Below are 13,936 nucleotides of genomic sequence, written 5' to 3'. Positions count from 1 at the left end.
ACAAAAGTTTTCATTCTTAAGCTTTTAAATCCTACTAGAGATCCTCACATCAACATCTAGGGGGCCGTACTGTCCAATAATCTTTCTGCAGTGATAGAAATGTTCTATAGCTGCACTCTCCGCTCACATGCATAGAAATGTTCTATAGCTGCACTCTCCGCTCACATGAGACTACTGAGCCCTTGAAATGTGGCCAGTGCAACTAAAAAAATTTTATAGACCTTTAATTAATTTGCCAAACAGAGTGAGTAGCTAACCACACTGGACAACTGAACAGAGTAAGTACAGGTAACCATAAGAAAAGAATCCTCATTTCACCTATCAATGGGCTCAACTAAGCCCAAACCCTTTAATGTACACTCAAGGCCTTAAAATCTGACTATCTCCACCAGCTCATTTTGTCCTTCTATTATTCTTTGGGTTGACTATGACACTTGGCCATCTCCTACAAAGACCATGCACTTTTATATGTTCTTTGCTCTCGAGTGCTTTCTACCCTTAAGTTTTGTTCAGGCCTTTCCTTAGCTGGAAGAGCTTCACCCAGACTGCAGGCTTTCCAACTCTTATTTCAACGTTTGAAGGCTCAGCTTAACCAACACCTTCCATATAATGCCTCTACCTAATAACCCAATTCTCCCTTTGCATTCAGAGTACTATGTTTATACTTATACTACTGATCTTAATTTTCTATTTCTTTTATAAGTATATGAACTCTTTAAGAGGAGGAAGGTATCCTTTTTGTACCTTCCATAGAACTTAACAAAAATGTTTGCAAGTTATTTATTGAATGAGTAAGAATACTTCATTTTCTGATATTCAGATTGTATATGTTCTAGCTATTGAGAGCTTTAATTCCAGGGGTGATAATCTGACAGTATTCCAGACACTCAATTACTATATCAGGTGCTTTTCTGGGCCACTGTTGACCAGAGATAAGTTACTTTTGGTGACTTTAACTGTGTGTTACAGGAAGCTATCAAAAAGACTAATTTGTATTAGTTGTCTCAGCATTTTTATTGATAGTTATCTTAGAGTTTATTGAAAAGTCACTGAAGTTCTCAGATATTTTAAATATCAGCCAAGTACAAGTTATAAAGGGCATGAAAAGACAATGATTAGAGAAACTTATGAATTTAAGTTTAAAAAAAAAACAAAAAAAAAACAAGGCCGGGTGCAGTGACTCATGTCTGTAATCCCAACACTTTGTGGGGTTGAGGTGGGTGGATCACTTGAGGTTAGGAGCTTGAGCCGGGGTTTCAGCATGTTGGTCAGGCTGGTCTCGAACTCCTGACCTCGTGATATGCCCACCTTGGCCTCCCAAAGTGCTGAGATTACAGGCATGAGCCACAGCGCCCAGCCATTAATCCCTTTAAGAACCTAATTTAAAGTGTCTCACCAGAAAAATCCAAGTAAAAAGTTTTCCAAATCAATTTCAGTGGAATTATGTCCCCACCCAAACCATCCATTTTCTATCAGTCTCAACGGAGATGTTTAAATTGTTTTTAAAGTTGATTTCAAATTAAACAGGATAGGAGAACTATGATGTGAAGAAACTATTCCAACGTTTGGAAAAATCTAATAAAAAGGGAACTGTCAGGCCAGGCACAGTGGTTCACACCTGTAATCCCAGCACTTTGGGAGGCCGAGGTGGGCGGATCATGAGGTCAGGAGATCAAGACCATCCTGGCTAACACGGTGAAATCCCGTTTCTACTAAAAACACAAAAAATTAGCCAGGTGTGGCGGGCACCTGTAGTCCCAGTTTCTTGGGAGACTGAGGCAGGAGAATCGCTTGAACCCAGGAGGCAGAGGTTGCAGTGAGCTGAGATCACACCACTGCACTCCAGCCTGGGCTACAGAGCAAGACTCCATCTCAAAAAAAAAAAAAAAGTAACTGCTGGTAAAAGCATCATTGGTATTACTTGAAAACAACAGGGATACAAAGACAAAGATATTTACATCTTTGACTTAGTAATTCGCCAGTAAATAGTCCATGAAACAAAAATAATCTAAAACACAAAAAAAGCCCTAGATGCAGTTAAGCAAAGAAATTTTAGAGCAGGCTGGGGGTGGTGATTCATGCCTATAATCCCAGCACTTACAGGGAGGCCGAGTGCAGGTGGATCACCTGAGGCCAGGAGTTCGAGACCAGCCTGGCCAAAATGGTGAGACTCCATCTCTACTAAAAATTAGCCGGGTGTGGCGTCATGCACCTGTAGTCCCAGGTACTTGGGAGGCTGAGACAGGAGAATCGCTTGAAACCAAGAGGAAGAGGTTGCAATGAGCTGAGATCACAGCCATTGCACTCAAGCCTGGGTGACAGAGTGAGAGTTTGTCTCGAAAAGAAAAAAAAAAAAATTTAGAGCAGTTGGGCATGGTGGCTCACACCTGTAATCCCAGCATGTTGGGAGGCTGAGATAGGAGGATCACTTGAGTCCAGGAGTTCGAAACCAGTCTAGGCAACATGTCGAGATCCCATCTCTACAAAAAACAAAACAAAACATAAAAAAAGGCCAGGAGCAGTGGCTCACGCCTGTAATCCCAATACTTTGGGAGGCTGAGACAGGCAGATCACCTGAGGTCAGGAGTTCGAAATCAGCCTGGCCAACATGGTGAAATACTGTCTCTATTAAAAGTACAAAAATTAGCCAGGCATGGTGGTGGGCGCCTGTAATCCCAGGTACTTGGGAGGCTGAGGCAGGAGAACTGCTTGAGCCCAGGAGGCAGACGTTGCAGTGAGCCAAGATCACGATATTGCTTGCACTCCAGCCTGGGCAACAGAATGAAACCCACAACAAAACAAAAAAAAAATTAGCAGGACATGATGGCCTAACTCCCTGCTACTCAGGAGGCTGAAGCAGGAGGATTACTTGAGCCTGTAAGGCAGAAGTTGCACTGAGCTAACGTCGCACCAGCCAAGGCGACATAGTGAGACCCAGTCTCAAAAAAAAAAAAAGACAAGAAAAGAAAAATTTCAGAGCAGCACTGTACATCAGAACTTTCCGAGATGATGGAAATAGTGTCACTAGTGACATGACTAAACACTTGGAATATGGCTGATATGACTGAGGAGCTGAGTTTTTAATTTTAATTATTATTATTATTATTATTATTTTTGAGAGGGAGTCTCATTCTCTTGCCCAGGCTAGAGTGTAGTGGCGCGATCTTAGCTCACTGCAACCTCTGCCTCCTGGGTTCAGGAGGAGAATTCTTGGAGGAGGTTCAGGAGATTCTCTTGTTTCAGCCTCCTGAGTAGCTGGGATTACAGGTGCCCGCCACCACACTTGGCTAATTTTTAAATTTTTATATTTTTGGAAGAGATGGGGTTTCACTATGTTGGCCAGGCTGGCCTTGAATTCCTTACCTCAGGTGATCTACCCGCCTCCCAAAGTGCTGGGATTACAGGTGTGAGCCACCACACCCTGCCATTAATTTTAATTAATTTAAATTGCCACATGTTGCTATTGATTACCATACTAGACCCGCTTCAGGAAAAAAAGGAAGATGCTTCTGCTGTCATCATCCTTAAACCAGCCCTCCTCTTCCTGGTTAATCACTGCTTCTATCCTTCTGACCACTTCTCTAGCACCCTTTCTGAACTGAGGTCCTGTAAAAGAATTTAGTTCGATTAAAAAAAACAACAACAACTATCTGGGCAGGGTGTGATGGCTCATGCCTGTAATTCCAGCACTTTGGGAGGCTGACGCAGAAGGACTGCTTGATCCCAGGAGAGCAGCCTAGGCAACATAGTGAGACCATGTCTCTACAAAATAATTTAAAAATTAGCCAGGTATAATGGCACATGTCTGTAGTCCCAGCTACTTGGGAGGATGAGGTAGGAGAAGAGCTGGAGCTTGGGAGGTTGAGGCTGCAGTGAGCCATGATCATACCACTGCACTCCAGCCTCGGCAACACAGTGAGACCCTGTCTCAAAAAACCAACCAAACAAACAAAAAAACCCTGAGTTATTATTTTTTCAATTACTCCAAGGATAGCATACAGGTGAAACCATTCCAGATACACTGCACAGAAGATAATCCATTATATCCAATGGATTCCTTAGGGCTTTAGGGCTTCTCTTACAAACCAGTTCTAGTGGCTTCCACATTAGCAGCAACAGGATGAGGGGAGAAATAGCCAAGTATTCATATTCATATGAACAATGTGCAAAGTGGGGGTATGCATGCTTATAATTGCCAGTATAGCTACTGGGGCTACTCTCACTATTTTAATTACAAACAAACAACAAAAAAGAATTTACTACAAAACTGTATCTAGAGAGTCACACAAGTTTCTGTCTACTTAAACAAAGCAATTACAGATGAGAGATTAGCAACAATGGTTATATACATTTTTTTTTTTTGGGACACAGTGTTGCTCTGTCGCCCAGGCTAGAGTGCAGTGGCAGGATCTCAGCTCACTGCAATATCCACCTCCCAGGTTCAAGTGATCCTCCTGCCTCAGCCTCCCGCGTAGCTGGGATTACAGGCACATGCCACCACACCAAGCTAATTTTTGTATTTTTAGTAGAAACGAGATTTCACCACGTTGGCCAGGCTGGTCTTGAGCTTCTGGCCACAAGTGATCCGCCTGCCTTGGCCTTCCAAATTGCTGGGATTTCAGGCATAAGCCACCATGTCCTGCATGTATGAAATATTAAATGCCCCACCAGCACCATTTTATAGTTCCGCAGTTTTACCATTTTCCTACAGTAATAAACTACTTCCTGAATAATTTGTAATTTTTCTCTACCTAAAATTGAAATTTCTTTTTTTTTTTTTTGAGATGGAGTCTTGTTCTATCGCCCAGGCTAGAATGCAATGGTGCGATCTCAGCTCACTACAACCTCCACCTCCCAGGTTCAAGCAATTCTCCTCCCTCAGCCAGCTAAATGATTAAAAACAGTTAACTATAGGACATTAAAACATAGTAATCCAATAATAGTAGTAATCATGCCTGTAATTCTAGCACTTTGGAAAGCCAAGGTGGGAAGATCGCTTGAGCCCAGCCTGGGCAACACAGTGAGGCCCTTTAAGTAAGTAACATAAGTATGTATGTAAATAAATGAGACACTGTCTATTGTACTTACTTCTGTATAACATTTTGTAAGCTCAACATCATACCCAGTTCTCCTTTCATCTTTTCTCTGTTTGCACGGCATTCTGCCAAGTATCGAAGAGCCTACAGTAGAAACAGTAATAAGTTAATTAGTCTGTCCAGACTATTCAAAATTGAAATTACTACCAACTTATTGCAAGAAAACAAAAAAAAAAAAAAAGAGAAAATAGGTTTTTGTTTTTAGAATAAAATCCTTTATATGTGATGATTCAGAATTATTCCCTAGGGAAGAAATGATCCTTTGAGCTATAACAGTCGACCTACTCTTTGAAATGAAGGCTCCTAACTTATTCACAAGTCTCAAAAAAAATTAAAAAAAAAAAAAAGGTGGGCACTGGGTGGCTCACGCCTATAATCCCGGCATTTTGGGAGGCTAAGGCAGGTGGATCACTTGAGGTCAGGAATTTGAGACCAGCCTGGCCAACACGGCAAAACCCTGTTTCTACTAAAAATACAAAAATTAGCTGGGCATGATGGCACGCATCCCAGCTACTCGGGAGGCTGAGGCAGGAGAATGGCTTGAACCCAGGAGGTGGAGGTTGCAGTGAACCGAGATCGCACCACTGCACTCCAGGCTGAGCTACAGAACAAGACTGCATCTCAAAAAAAAAAAAAAAACCACCATCCATATCAAAGACATCATAATTATTTGCTGAAAATCACTAATAAAGTTCCAGAAGAAGCCAGAAAAAGGCATTATATAAGAGAAGAACAAGAATTACGGCAGTTTTCTTATTAGAAACCATACATGCCAGAAGACAAAAGAGCAAAATCTTTTTCTTCTTTTTTTTTTTTTTGTGATGGGGTTTTTGTTCTTTCACCCAGGCTGGAGTGAAGTGGCACAAACTCGACCTACCACAACCTCCGCCCCCCAGGTCCAAGGGATTCTCTTGCCTTAGCCTCCTGCTGGGATTACAGGCGCTGGCCACCACGCCTGGCTAATTTTTGTATTTTTAGTGGAGACGGGTTTTCGCCATGTTGGTCAGGCTGATCTCGAATTCCTGACCTTAGGTGATCTCCCAAAGTGCTGGGATCACAGGCATGAGTCACCACACCCAGCCGAGACCCTGTTTCAAAACAAAAGCACAAACAAAACCCAAACAACAAAAATGAATCTATATTGGGGAATAAAGAACACCAGAAACATAAAGATGAAGGTAAATATAAAAGACCTTTTTTTGCTAGGCATGGTGGCTCACACCTGTAATCCCAGTACTTTGGGAAGCTGAGGCGGGCAGATCACATGAGCTCAGGAGTCAAGACCAGCCTGGCCAACATGGCAAAACCCCGTCTCTACTAAAAGTACAAAAATTAGCCAGGCATGCTGACGTGCACCTGTAATCTCAGCTGTTAGGGAGGCTGAGGCTGAAGAAACACTTGAACCCGGGAGGCAGAGGTTGCAGTGAGCTGAGATTGTGCCACTGCACTCCAGCCTGGGTGACAGAGTAAGACTCCGTCTCAAAAAAAAAAAAGGTGTTTTTAAATTTTTAATCTCTTTAAAAGATAATTGACTGTTTAAAGCAAAAATATATACACTGTAGGTTTTTAAACATGTAGAAGTAAAATGTATGACAAAAATAGCACAAAAGATGGGAGGAAGAAATGGAAATATACTCTTGTGCGATTCTTACACTACATGTTAAGGGTAGGATTCATTTAAAGGTAGGCTGTAATAAGTTAAAGATGCATATTGTAAAACCTACAGCAACCACTAAATAAAATAAAAACAAAAGTGTACACTAATAAGCTAACAGTGACAAAAAAAGGAAATCACAAAAACAAAACAACACACCTGATGGCCAGGCGTGGTGGCTCATGCCTATAATCTCAGCACTTTGAGAGGCCAAGATGGGCAGATCGCCTGAGGTCATGAGTTCGAGACTAGCTTGGCCAACGTGGTGAAAAACCATCTCTACTAAAAATATAAAAATTAGCCATGTGTGATGGTGCGGGTCTGTAATTCTAGCTATTCAGAAGGCTGAGGGAGAAGAATCACTTGAACCTAGGAGGCGGAGGTTGCAGTGAGCCAAGATCACGCCATTGCTTTCTAGCCTGGGCGGCAAGAGCAAAACTCTGTCTCAAAAACAGAAAAAACAACAACAACAAAATCTTTTCTTCAGCCTCTTGGCAACTTTCACCCATAGATCCCTCTCCTTAGCTCAGTCCCTCCATGACTTTATACTTCCCTTCCTTATTCAGCCTAGTACCTACTGTATATCATTTCAAACAATCCTGCCAAGACCCTAAACTCCCTTGCACAATCATTCTGCCCAACTTAACCTGGTCAAGTAACAACTCTGCACAAATCCAACTACTTGGCTCTCCGAGCCTATAGTAGGCCTGAATCATACCGATTCAGTATTACCAAACTAATCAGCCCCTCAACACTGCTGAACTACTTTATCATTAGCAAATCTTTCCTATTTTCTGCAATTATGAGAGCCTTCCCCTCAAACCTCTCCCATTCTAGTAGCCCTTGCCCTCTGAATTTAGACATGTTCTAGTCTATTAAAAAAAAAAAAAAAAAAAAAGACTTCCTTTAGCCCCAAGTCCCTATCTATAGACCAACCCCCTCTTTCTTCTCATCCTTATTGCATTTCTTATTGAAATAGAACCCAGACTGGGGGCTGTGCCATTTTTCCCATTTGTTACTACTGTTCTTTTATACCAATGTCTTTTTTGACTGCTAAACTTCATTCTGTAAAGGCAAAATAGAAAAACTTTTCCAAAAGGAAAAGCCTATATGCCTTCTGTACAAACTTATGAAATTAGACTAAATGGGGAATTTATCATGAGTCCTTAAGTAAAGGACAATAGATTAAATTTCCATAACATTAATTTCCCATAACATTAATTTTAACAACTTTTTTTTTTTAAATGGAGTTTCACTCTTGCTGCCCACGCTGGAATGCAACGGCACAATCTTGGCTCACTGCAACCTCTGCCTCCTGGATTCAAGGGATTCTCCTGCCTCAGCCTCCTGAGTAGCTGGGATTTCAGGCACCCACCACCACGCCCGGCTAATTTTTTTGTATTTTTAGTAGAGACAGGGTTTTACCATGTTGGCCAAGCTAGTGTCAAACTCCTGACCTCAGGTGATCCACCCACCTCGGCCTCCCAAAGTGCTGGGATTACAGGCGTGAGCCACCATGCTTGGCTCTATTCATATGCAAAATATATAGGCATTTTTGCCAGAATAGGCAAATATAAACATACAAAAAGTAGATTAATAGTTTGCTTAGGGATAGGGAGTTGGGGGGTCTGGGAAGCAATAGGTAAAAAGTTGTGGTGGTCCAGGCACAGTGGCTCACATCTGTAATCTAAGCACTTTGAGAGGTCGAGGTAGAAGAATCACTTGAGGCCAGGAGTTTGAGACGAGCCTAGCTAACACAGCTACATCCTATCGCTACTAAAAAAAAAAAAATTTAGTTACAAAAAATAAATAAAAATAAAAAGTTGTGGTGATGGTGACACAACTCTGTGAATATACTAGAACTACTTAATTGTATACTTTAAATGAGTGAATTGTATGATGCTGTGTGCTTACATCTTAAAAAGCTGTTATAAAATAAAAACAAAGTAAGTGCCTCTTTGGGTGTCTATGTGTATGATATGATCCAATCCTCAAGATTGTTAAATGAAAAGGAAGTGGTAGAACATTCCATGCATGGAGTATGCTACAGTTTGTATTAAAGAATAAAAATAGGGCCAGCCATGGTGACTCACAGCTGTAATCCCAACATTTTGGAAGGTAAAAGTGGAAGGATCACTTGAGCCCAGGAGTTTGAGACCAGCCTGGCCAAAATAGCGAAATCCTATCTCTACAAAAATATCAAAAATGTGCCTGGCATGGTGGTATGCGTCTATCATCCCAGCTACTCAGGAGGCTGAGGTGGGGGAGGATGGTTTAAATCCAGCAGGTGGAGACTGCAGTGAACTAAGATCCTGCCACATTGTACTCCAGGCCTGGATGACAGAGGGAGACTCTGTCTCAAACAAACAAACAAAAGAATAAAAACAATGTAGCATGTTACTATTGGTGTAAACAGACCACACATACATATGTTTGTACATACATAAATACAAACTATTAATTGCTCTCTTTCAGTTTTTTTACGATGTCATCTAGCACTTTTTCCAAATTATCTCCTTAATTGCAAAAATAAAACAGAGATTGAAATTACTAAAGGTAACTTACAAGCAAAGCAGAGTGGACGACTGGAGGGTTGGGATGGTCCATAAATAAAATAAGGCCAGGCAGACATCCCTGATCCTGGACGATGGCTCTTCTGTTTAATGGATCTGCTGCTAGATCCCGTAACTGGTTAACTACTGATAGAGCATCAGGCTCTTCACTCATGGTGGAGGTGGAAGAATTCATCTTCTATGCCATGCACATGAATAAAACCTTAAATTCTGTAGAAAAGGTTTGCAGAATTAGTTCTAAGTTGCTGAGGTATATTATGGCACTTGTGAAATAACCAGGATTACAACACGTTTAGAAAGAATCAGGTAACTACAACTAAATCACACAAAAACTTAGAAATCAGCAACTCTACAGTTTGAGAAAAGTAAAATGAACATAAGATGACTGAAAAAACTTGGGTGCACAATATTTAAAGAACATATGTTAACCTCCATATTCCAACAAATTACTTTTTAGCATACATATTTTAACAATAAAGTCACAATAAGTATCTCTATAGTTCAAGCTTGTAACCTTTGCTATACTTCTAAAACTTAATATTGCCAGTGCTTTTTTTCCTCTGGACTATTTCTACCCCTAAAACTAGTGCCTGAGGGAAGAGTGGCTAGCTTACAGCTTGCTTATTCATCAATGAACAAAAACCTAGCATACTCTGTCTACAAAGAATAACATGCCCTTGGAAAACGGAGGCAGAAGTCTGTAAATCAAGAAGACAGGAAAGGTATTTAGCCTGCGGCTCAGGCCAGTAGTGTGAAAGATCATAGTGAATCTAGACTGAATCTAAACACATCTGTTCATCTGATTATGCCATATTCTACTGCCTAACAGAAAAGGAAGAATAGGAAGAATGAAACAGAATTTGACGTAATTCACTTGCCAGATGAGGAGACAGTCATAGAGAAGTTCAATAATTTGCCCCACATAACAAAATCTAGTTAGCATAGAACTGGCCTAAAATATTACTTATTATTTCCTAAACTCGTCAGCAGTCTTGCCACTTTGCATACTTCGTTTTCGTTGTTTGTTTTTTTCTGAGACAGAGTCTCATTCTGTCACACGGGCTGGAGTGCAGTGGCGCAACCTCAACTCACTACCATCTCTGCCTCCCGGTTCAAGCAATTCTCCTGCCTCAGCCTCCTAAGTAGCTGGGATTACGTACACAGACCACCATGCCCGGCTTTTTTTGTGTGTGTGTATTTTTAATAGAGACTAGGTTTCACCATGTTGGTTAGGCTGGTCTCAAACTCCTGACCTCAAATGATCTGCCCACCTCAACCTCCCAAAATGCTGGGATTACAGGCATGAGCCACAGTGTCTGGCCTCATGCCTCATACTTTCGTTTTAAAATCAGCATTTCGGCCAGGCACAGTGGCTCATGCCTGTAATCCCAGCACTTTGGGAGGCTGAGGCAGACAGATCTCCTGATGTCAGGAGTTTGAGATCAGCCTGGTTGACATGGTGAAACCCCATCTCTACTAAAAATACAAAATTAGCTGGGCGTGGTGGCACGCGCCTGTAATCCTAGCTACTCGGGAGGCTAAGGCAGGAGAATTGATTGAACCCAGAAGGCAGAGGTTGCAATGAGCTGAGATCACGCCATTGCAGAAGCAAAACTCTGTCTCCAAAAAAAAAAAAAATTCAGCATATCGGCTGGGTGCAGTGGCTCACGCCTGTAATCCCAGCACTTTGGGAGGCCGAGGTGGGTGGATCACCTGAGGTCAGGAGTTTCAGACCAGCCTGGTCAACATGGTGAAACCCTGTCTCTACTAAAAATACAAAAATTAGCCAGGCGTGATGACATGCGCCTGTAATCCCAGCCACTCAGGAGGCTGAGGCAGGGGAATCACTTGAATCCGGGAGGCAGAGGTTGCAGTGAGCCAAGATCGCACCACTGCACTCCAGCCTGGACGACATGGCAAGACTCCGTCTCTAAAAAAAAAACACAAATAAATAGACCAGACTGGCCAAGATGGTGGAGGCTCATCTCTAGTAGAAACACAACAATTAGCCAGAAGTGGTGGCATGCGCCTGTAGTCCCAGCAACTCAGGAGCCTGAGATAGGAGAATAGCTGGAACCCAGGAGGCAGTGAGCCAAGATTGCACCATTGCACTCCAGCCTGGGCAACAGAGCGAGACTCTTGTCTCAAAAAAATAAATAAAGTCAGCATATCTTTTTCCCATAAAAGTAAACAGGGTATTGTAGAAAAGGCAACATGCTGGACATATGAAGAATCAAAATGTCAAGAAATGATCTTCATATATGCAGCAAATTAAAAATAGTAACTTCAATTAACTTACATAGTATATTCCTTATTAGGAAGAATATAAAGGTGTAAATACTTTCCATAAATTAATGAGTTTAATGTTAACATCAGTAACAATGCCAACTGTCAGGGCAACAGGACAAGATTATTCTGTAAGTCCACAAAGACTACTGAAGTTATCTGAAGGAAAAAGGTAATAAGGCAAAACTGGCCTTCCTATGTATTGAAATATACAAAGCTATAAGCAACAGTACTAATTGGGGGAAAGTGGAGAGATAAAGATACTTCCTCTCAGAAAGTTATTTATGCATTTGATATAAGGAAGAAGGATCAACTGAGTCAGACCCAGGCCCCATCACTGGGTAACTTTGTGAGTTTAGGAAAATCCGTTAAACTCTGTCTCAGTTTCTTCATCTCTAAAATGGGGTCAATTATAGCAGCTACCAAATAGCATTACTCTCCAGATGAAATGACAATACACATAAACACAATACATACTAGTGCCTGGCACACAATAAATGCTCAATAAAGTTATATCATGTCAAAAATCAATAAAAAATAGTAAGATTATTCAATAAATGGTATTGGAATAACTTCTTAGCAATTTTAAAACCACTGCTAAGATCCTTAACTCACATCACATGGCCAAAAAATATATTTAGTGTTAAAATACACTAATAATTTTAATTTGCAGGTCAGGAGTTTGAGCCAGCCTGGTCAACATGGTGAAACCCTGTCTCTACTAAAAATACAAAAAGCAGCTGAGCATGGTGGCAGGCGCCTGTAATCCCAGCAACTCAGGAGGCTGAGGCAGGGAGAACTGATTGAACCAGGGAAGCGGAGGTTGCAGTGAGCCAAGCAAATGCAAAAAAAAAAAAACTCAGAGAAAAGACGGCTTCGGTAGGACAGTATTTGGCAAGTAATTTTCTCAAAAGGAAAATAGTTACTACTGCAATTTTTTAAAAGTCAAGACACAACAAAAAGTCACACACTGAACACACAGCAATACAACTAAGGGATTTGAGAGCATTTTGCCCCTTAGGTGCCTCTATTATCGTATTATCAGCATCCTGAATATCCCCATTTACCAACCAGCTTACCCATAAGCTTTTTTTTTTTTTTTCTTTTTTTTCTTTTGAGACGGAGTCTTACTCCGTTACCCAGGCTGGAAGGAGTGCAGTGGCACAATCTCGGTTCACTGCAACCTCGCTCTCCCAGGTTCAAGCAATTCTCCTGCCTCAGCCTCCTGAGTAGCTGGGATTACAGGTGCACGCCACTATGCCTGGGTAATTTTTGTATTTTTAGTACAGACAGGGTTTCACCACGTTGGCCAGGCTGGTCTCAAACTCCTGACCTCAGGTGATTCACCCACCTTGGCCTCCCAAAGTGCTTGGATCACAGGTGTGAGCCATGGTGCCCAGCCACCCATAAACTTTTTTTTTTTTTTTTTTTTTTTTTTTTTTTGAGACGGAGTCTCGCTCTGTAGCCCAGGCTGGAGTGCAGTGGCCGGATCTCAGCTCACTGCAAGCTCCGCCTCCCGGGTTCACGCCATTCTCCGGCCTCAGCCTCCCGAGTAGCTGGGACTACAGGCGCCCGCCACCTCGCCCGGCTAGTTTTTTGTATTTCTTAGTAGAGACGGGGTTTCACCGTGTTATCCAGGATGGTCTCGATCTCCTGACCTCGTGATCCACCCGTCTCGGCCTCCCAAAGTGCTGGGATTACAGGCTTGAGCCACCGCGCCCGGCCAACCACCCATAAACTTTAAGTGCTGTTACTAGCACAAATTCTTTCCAAAATGGAACCTGCAGAACCAGTCATTGGCATAAAGACCCCAGAGGCAAGTCACAGCTAAAGCACCAGATACACAATCCAGCAATCCCACTTCTGGGTATTTACCCACAAGACTGGAAATCAATTTGTCTAATAGATGTCTGCCCTCCCATGTTCATTACAGCAACATTCACAGCAGCCAAGTTATAGAATCAACATGAGTATCCATCAACAGATGAATGGGTAAAGAAAATGTGGTACACTGGCCGCGCGCAGTGGCTCACGCCTATAATCCCAGCATTTTGGGAGGCCAAGGCAGGCAGATCATAAGGTCAGGAGTTTGAGACCAGCCTGGTCAACATGGTGAAACCCCGTCTCTACTAAAAATACAAAAATAGCTGAGCATGGTGGTGGGTGTCTGTAATCCCAGCTACTCAGGAGGCTGAGGCAGGGAGAACTGATTGAACCAGGGAAGTGGAGGTTGCAGTGAGCCGAGATCGCGCCTTTGCACTACAGCCTGGGTGACAGGACGAGACTCCAACTCAAAAAAAAAAAAAAAGAAGGAAAGAAAATGTGAT

At 42.1% G+C, this 13,936-nt stretch overlaps 2 protein-coding genes across 3 annotated transcripts in view; one reads left to right on the top strand and one right to left on the bottom strand.

The window, feature by feature from the left end:
- VXN (vexin) overlaps nt 1-13,936 on the top strand; it is a 965,102-nt gene that overhangs the window by 32,448 nt on the left and 918,718 nt on the right. The gene's annotated exons all lie outside the window — the stretch shown is intronic.
- Nucleotides 1-13,936, bottom strand: part of ARMC1 (armadillo repeat containing 1) — a 32,248-nt gene that overhangs the window by 12,136 nt on the left and 6,176 nt on the right. Inside the window, exons 2-3 of one of the 2 annotated variants that reach the window (XM_050802076.1) lie at nt 9,316-9,533; nt 5,089-5,180 (exon numbers count right to left, since the gene is read on the bottom strand). In XM_050802076.1, the coding sequence (XP_050658033.1) occupies nt 5,089-5,180; nt 9,316-9,498 (275 nt within the window). In that variant the 5' untranslated portion in view covers nt 9,499-9,533. Of the gene's footprint in view, nt 1-5,088; nt 5,181-9,315; nt 9,534-13,936 lie in introns of those variants that run through there. The other variant, XM_050802077.1, reaches the window with a different exon arrangement.

The sequence above is a fragment of the Macaca thibetana genome, chromosome 8 (genome assembly GCF_024542745.1).
Source record: "Macaca thibetana thibetana isolate TM-01 chromosome 8, ASM2454274v1, whole genome shotgun sequence".
In the NCBI taxonomy this organism is placed as follows: Eukaryota; Metazoa; Chordata; class Mammalia; order Primates; family Cercopithecidae; genus Macaca; species Macaca thibetana.
This window is presented reverse-complemented; position numbering and strand designations above follow the sequence as displayed.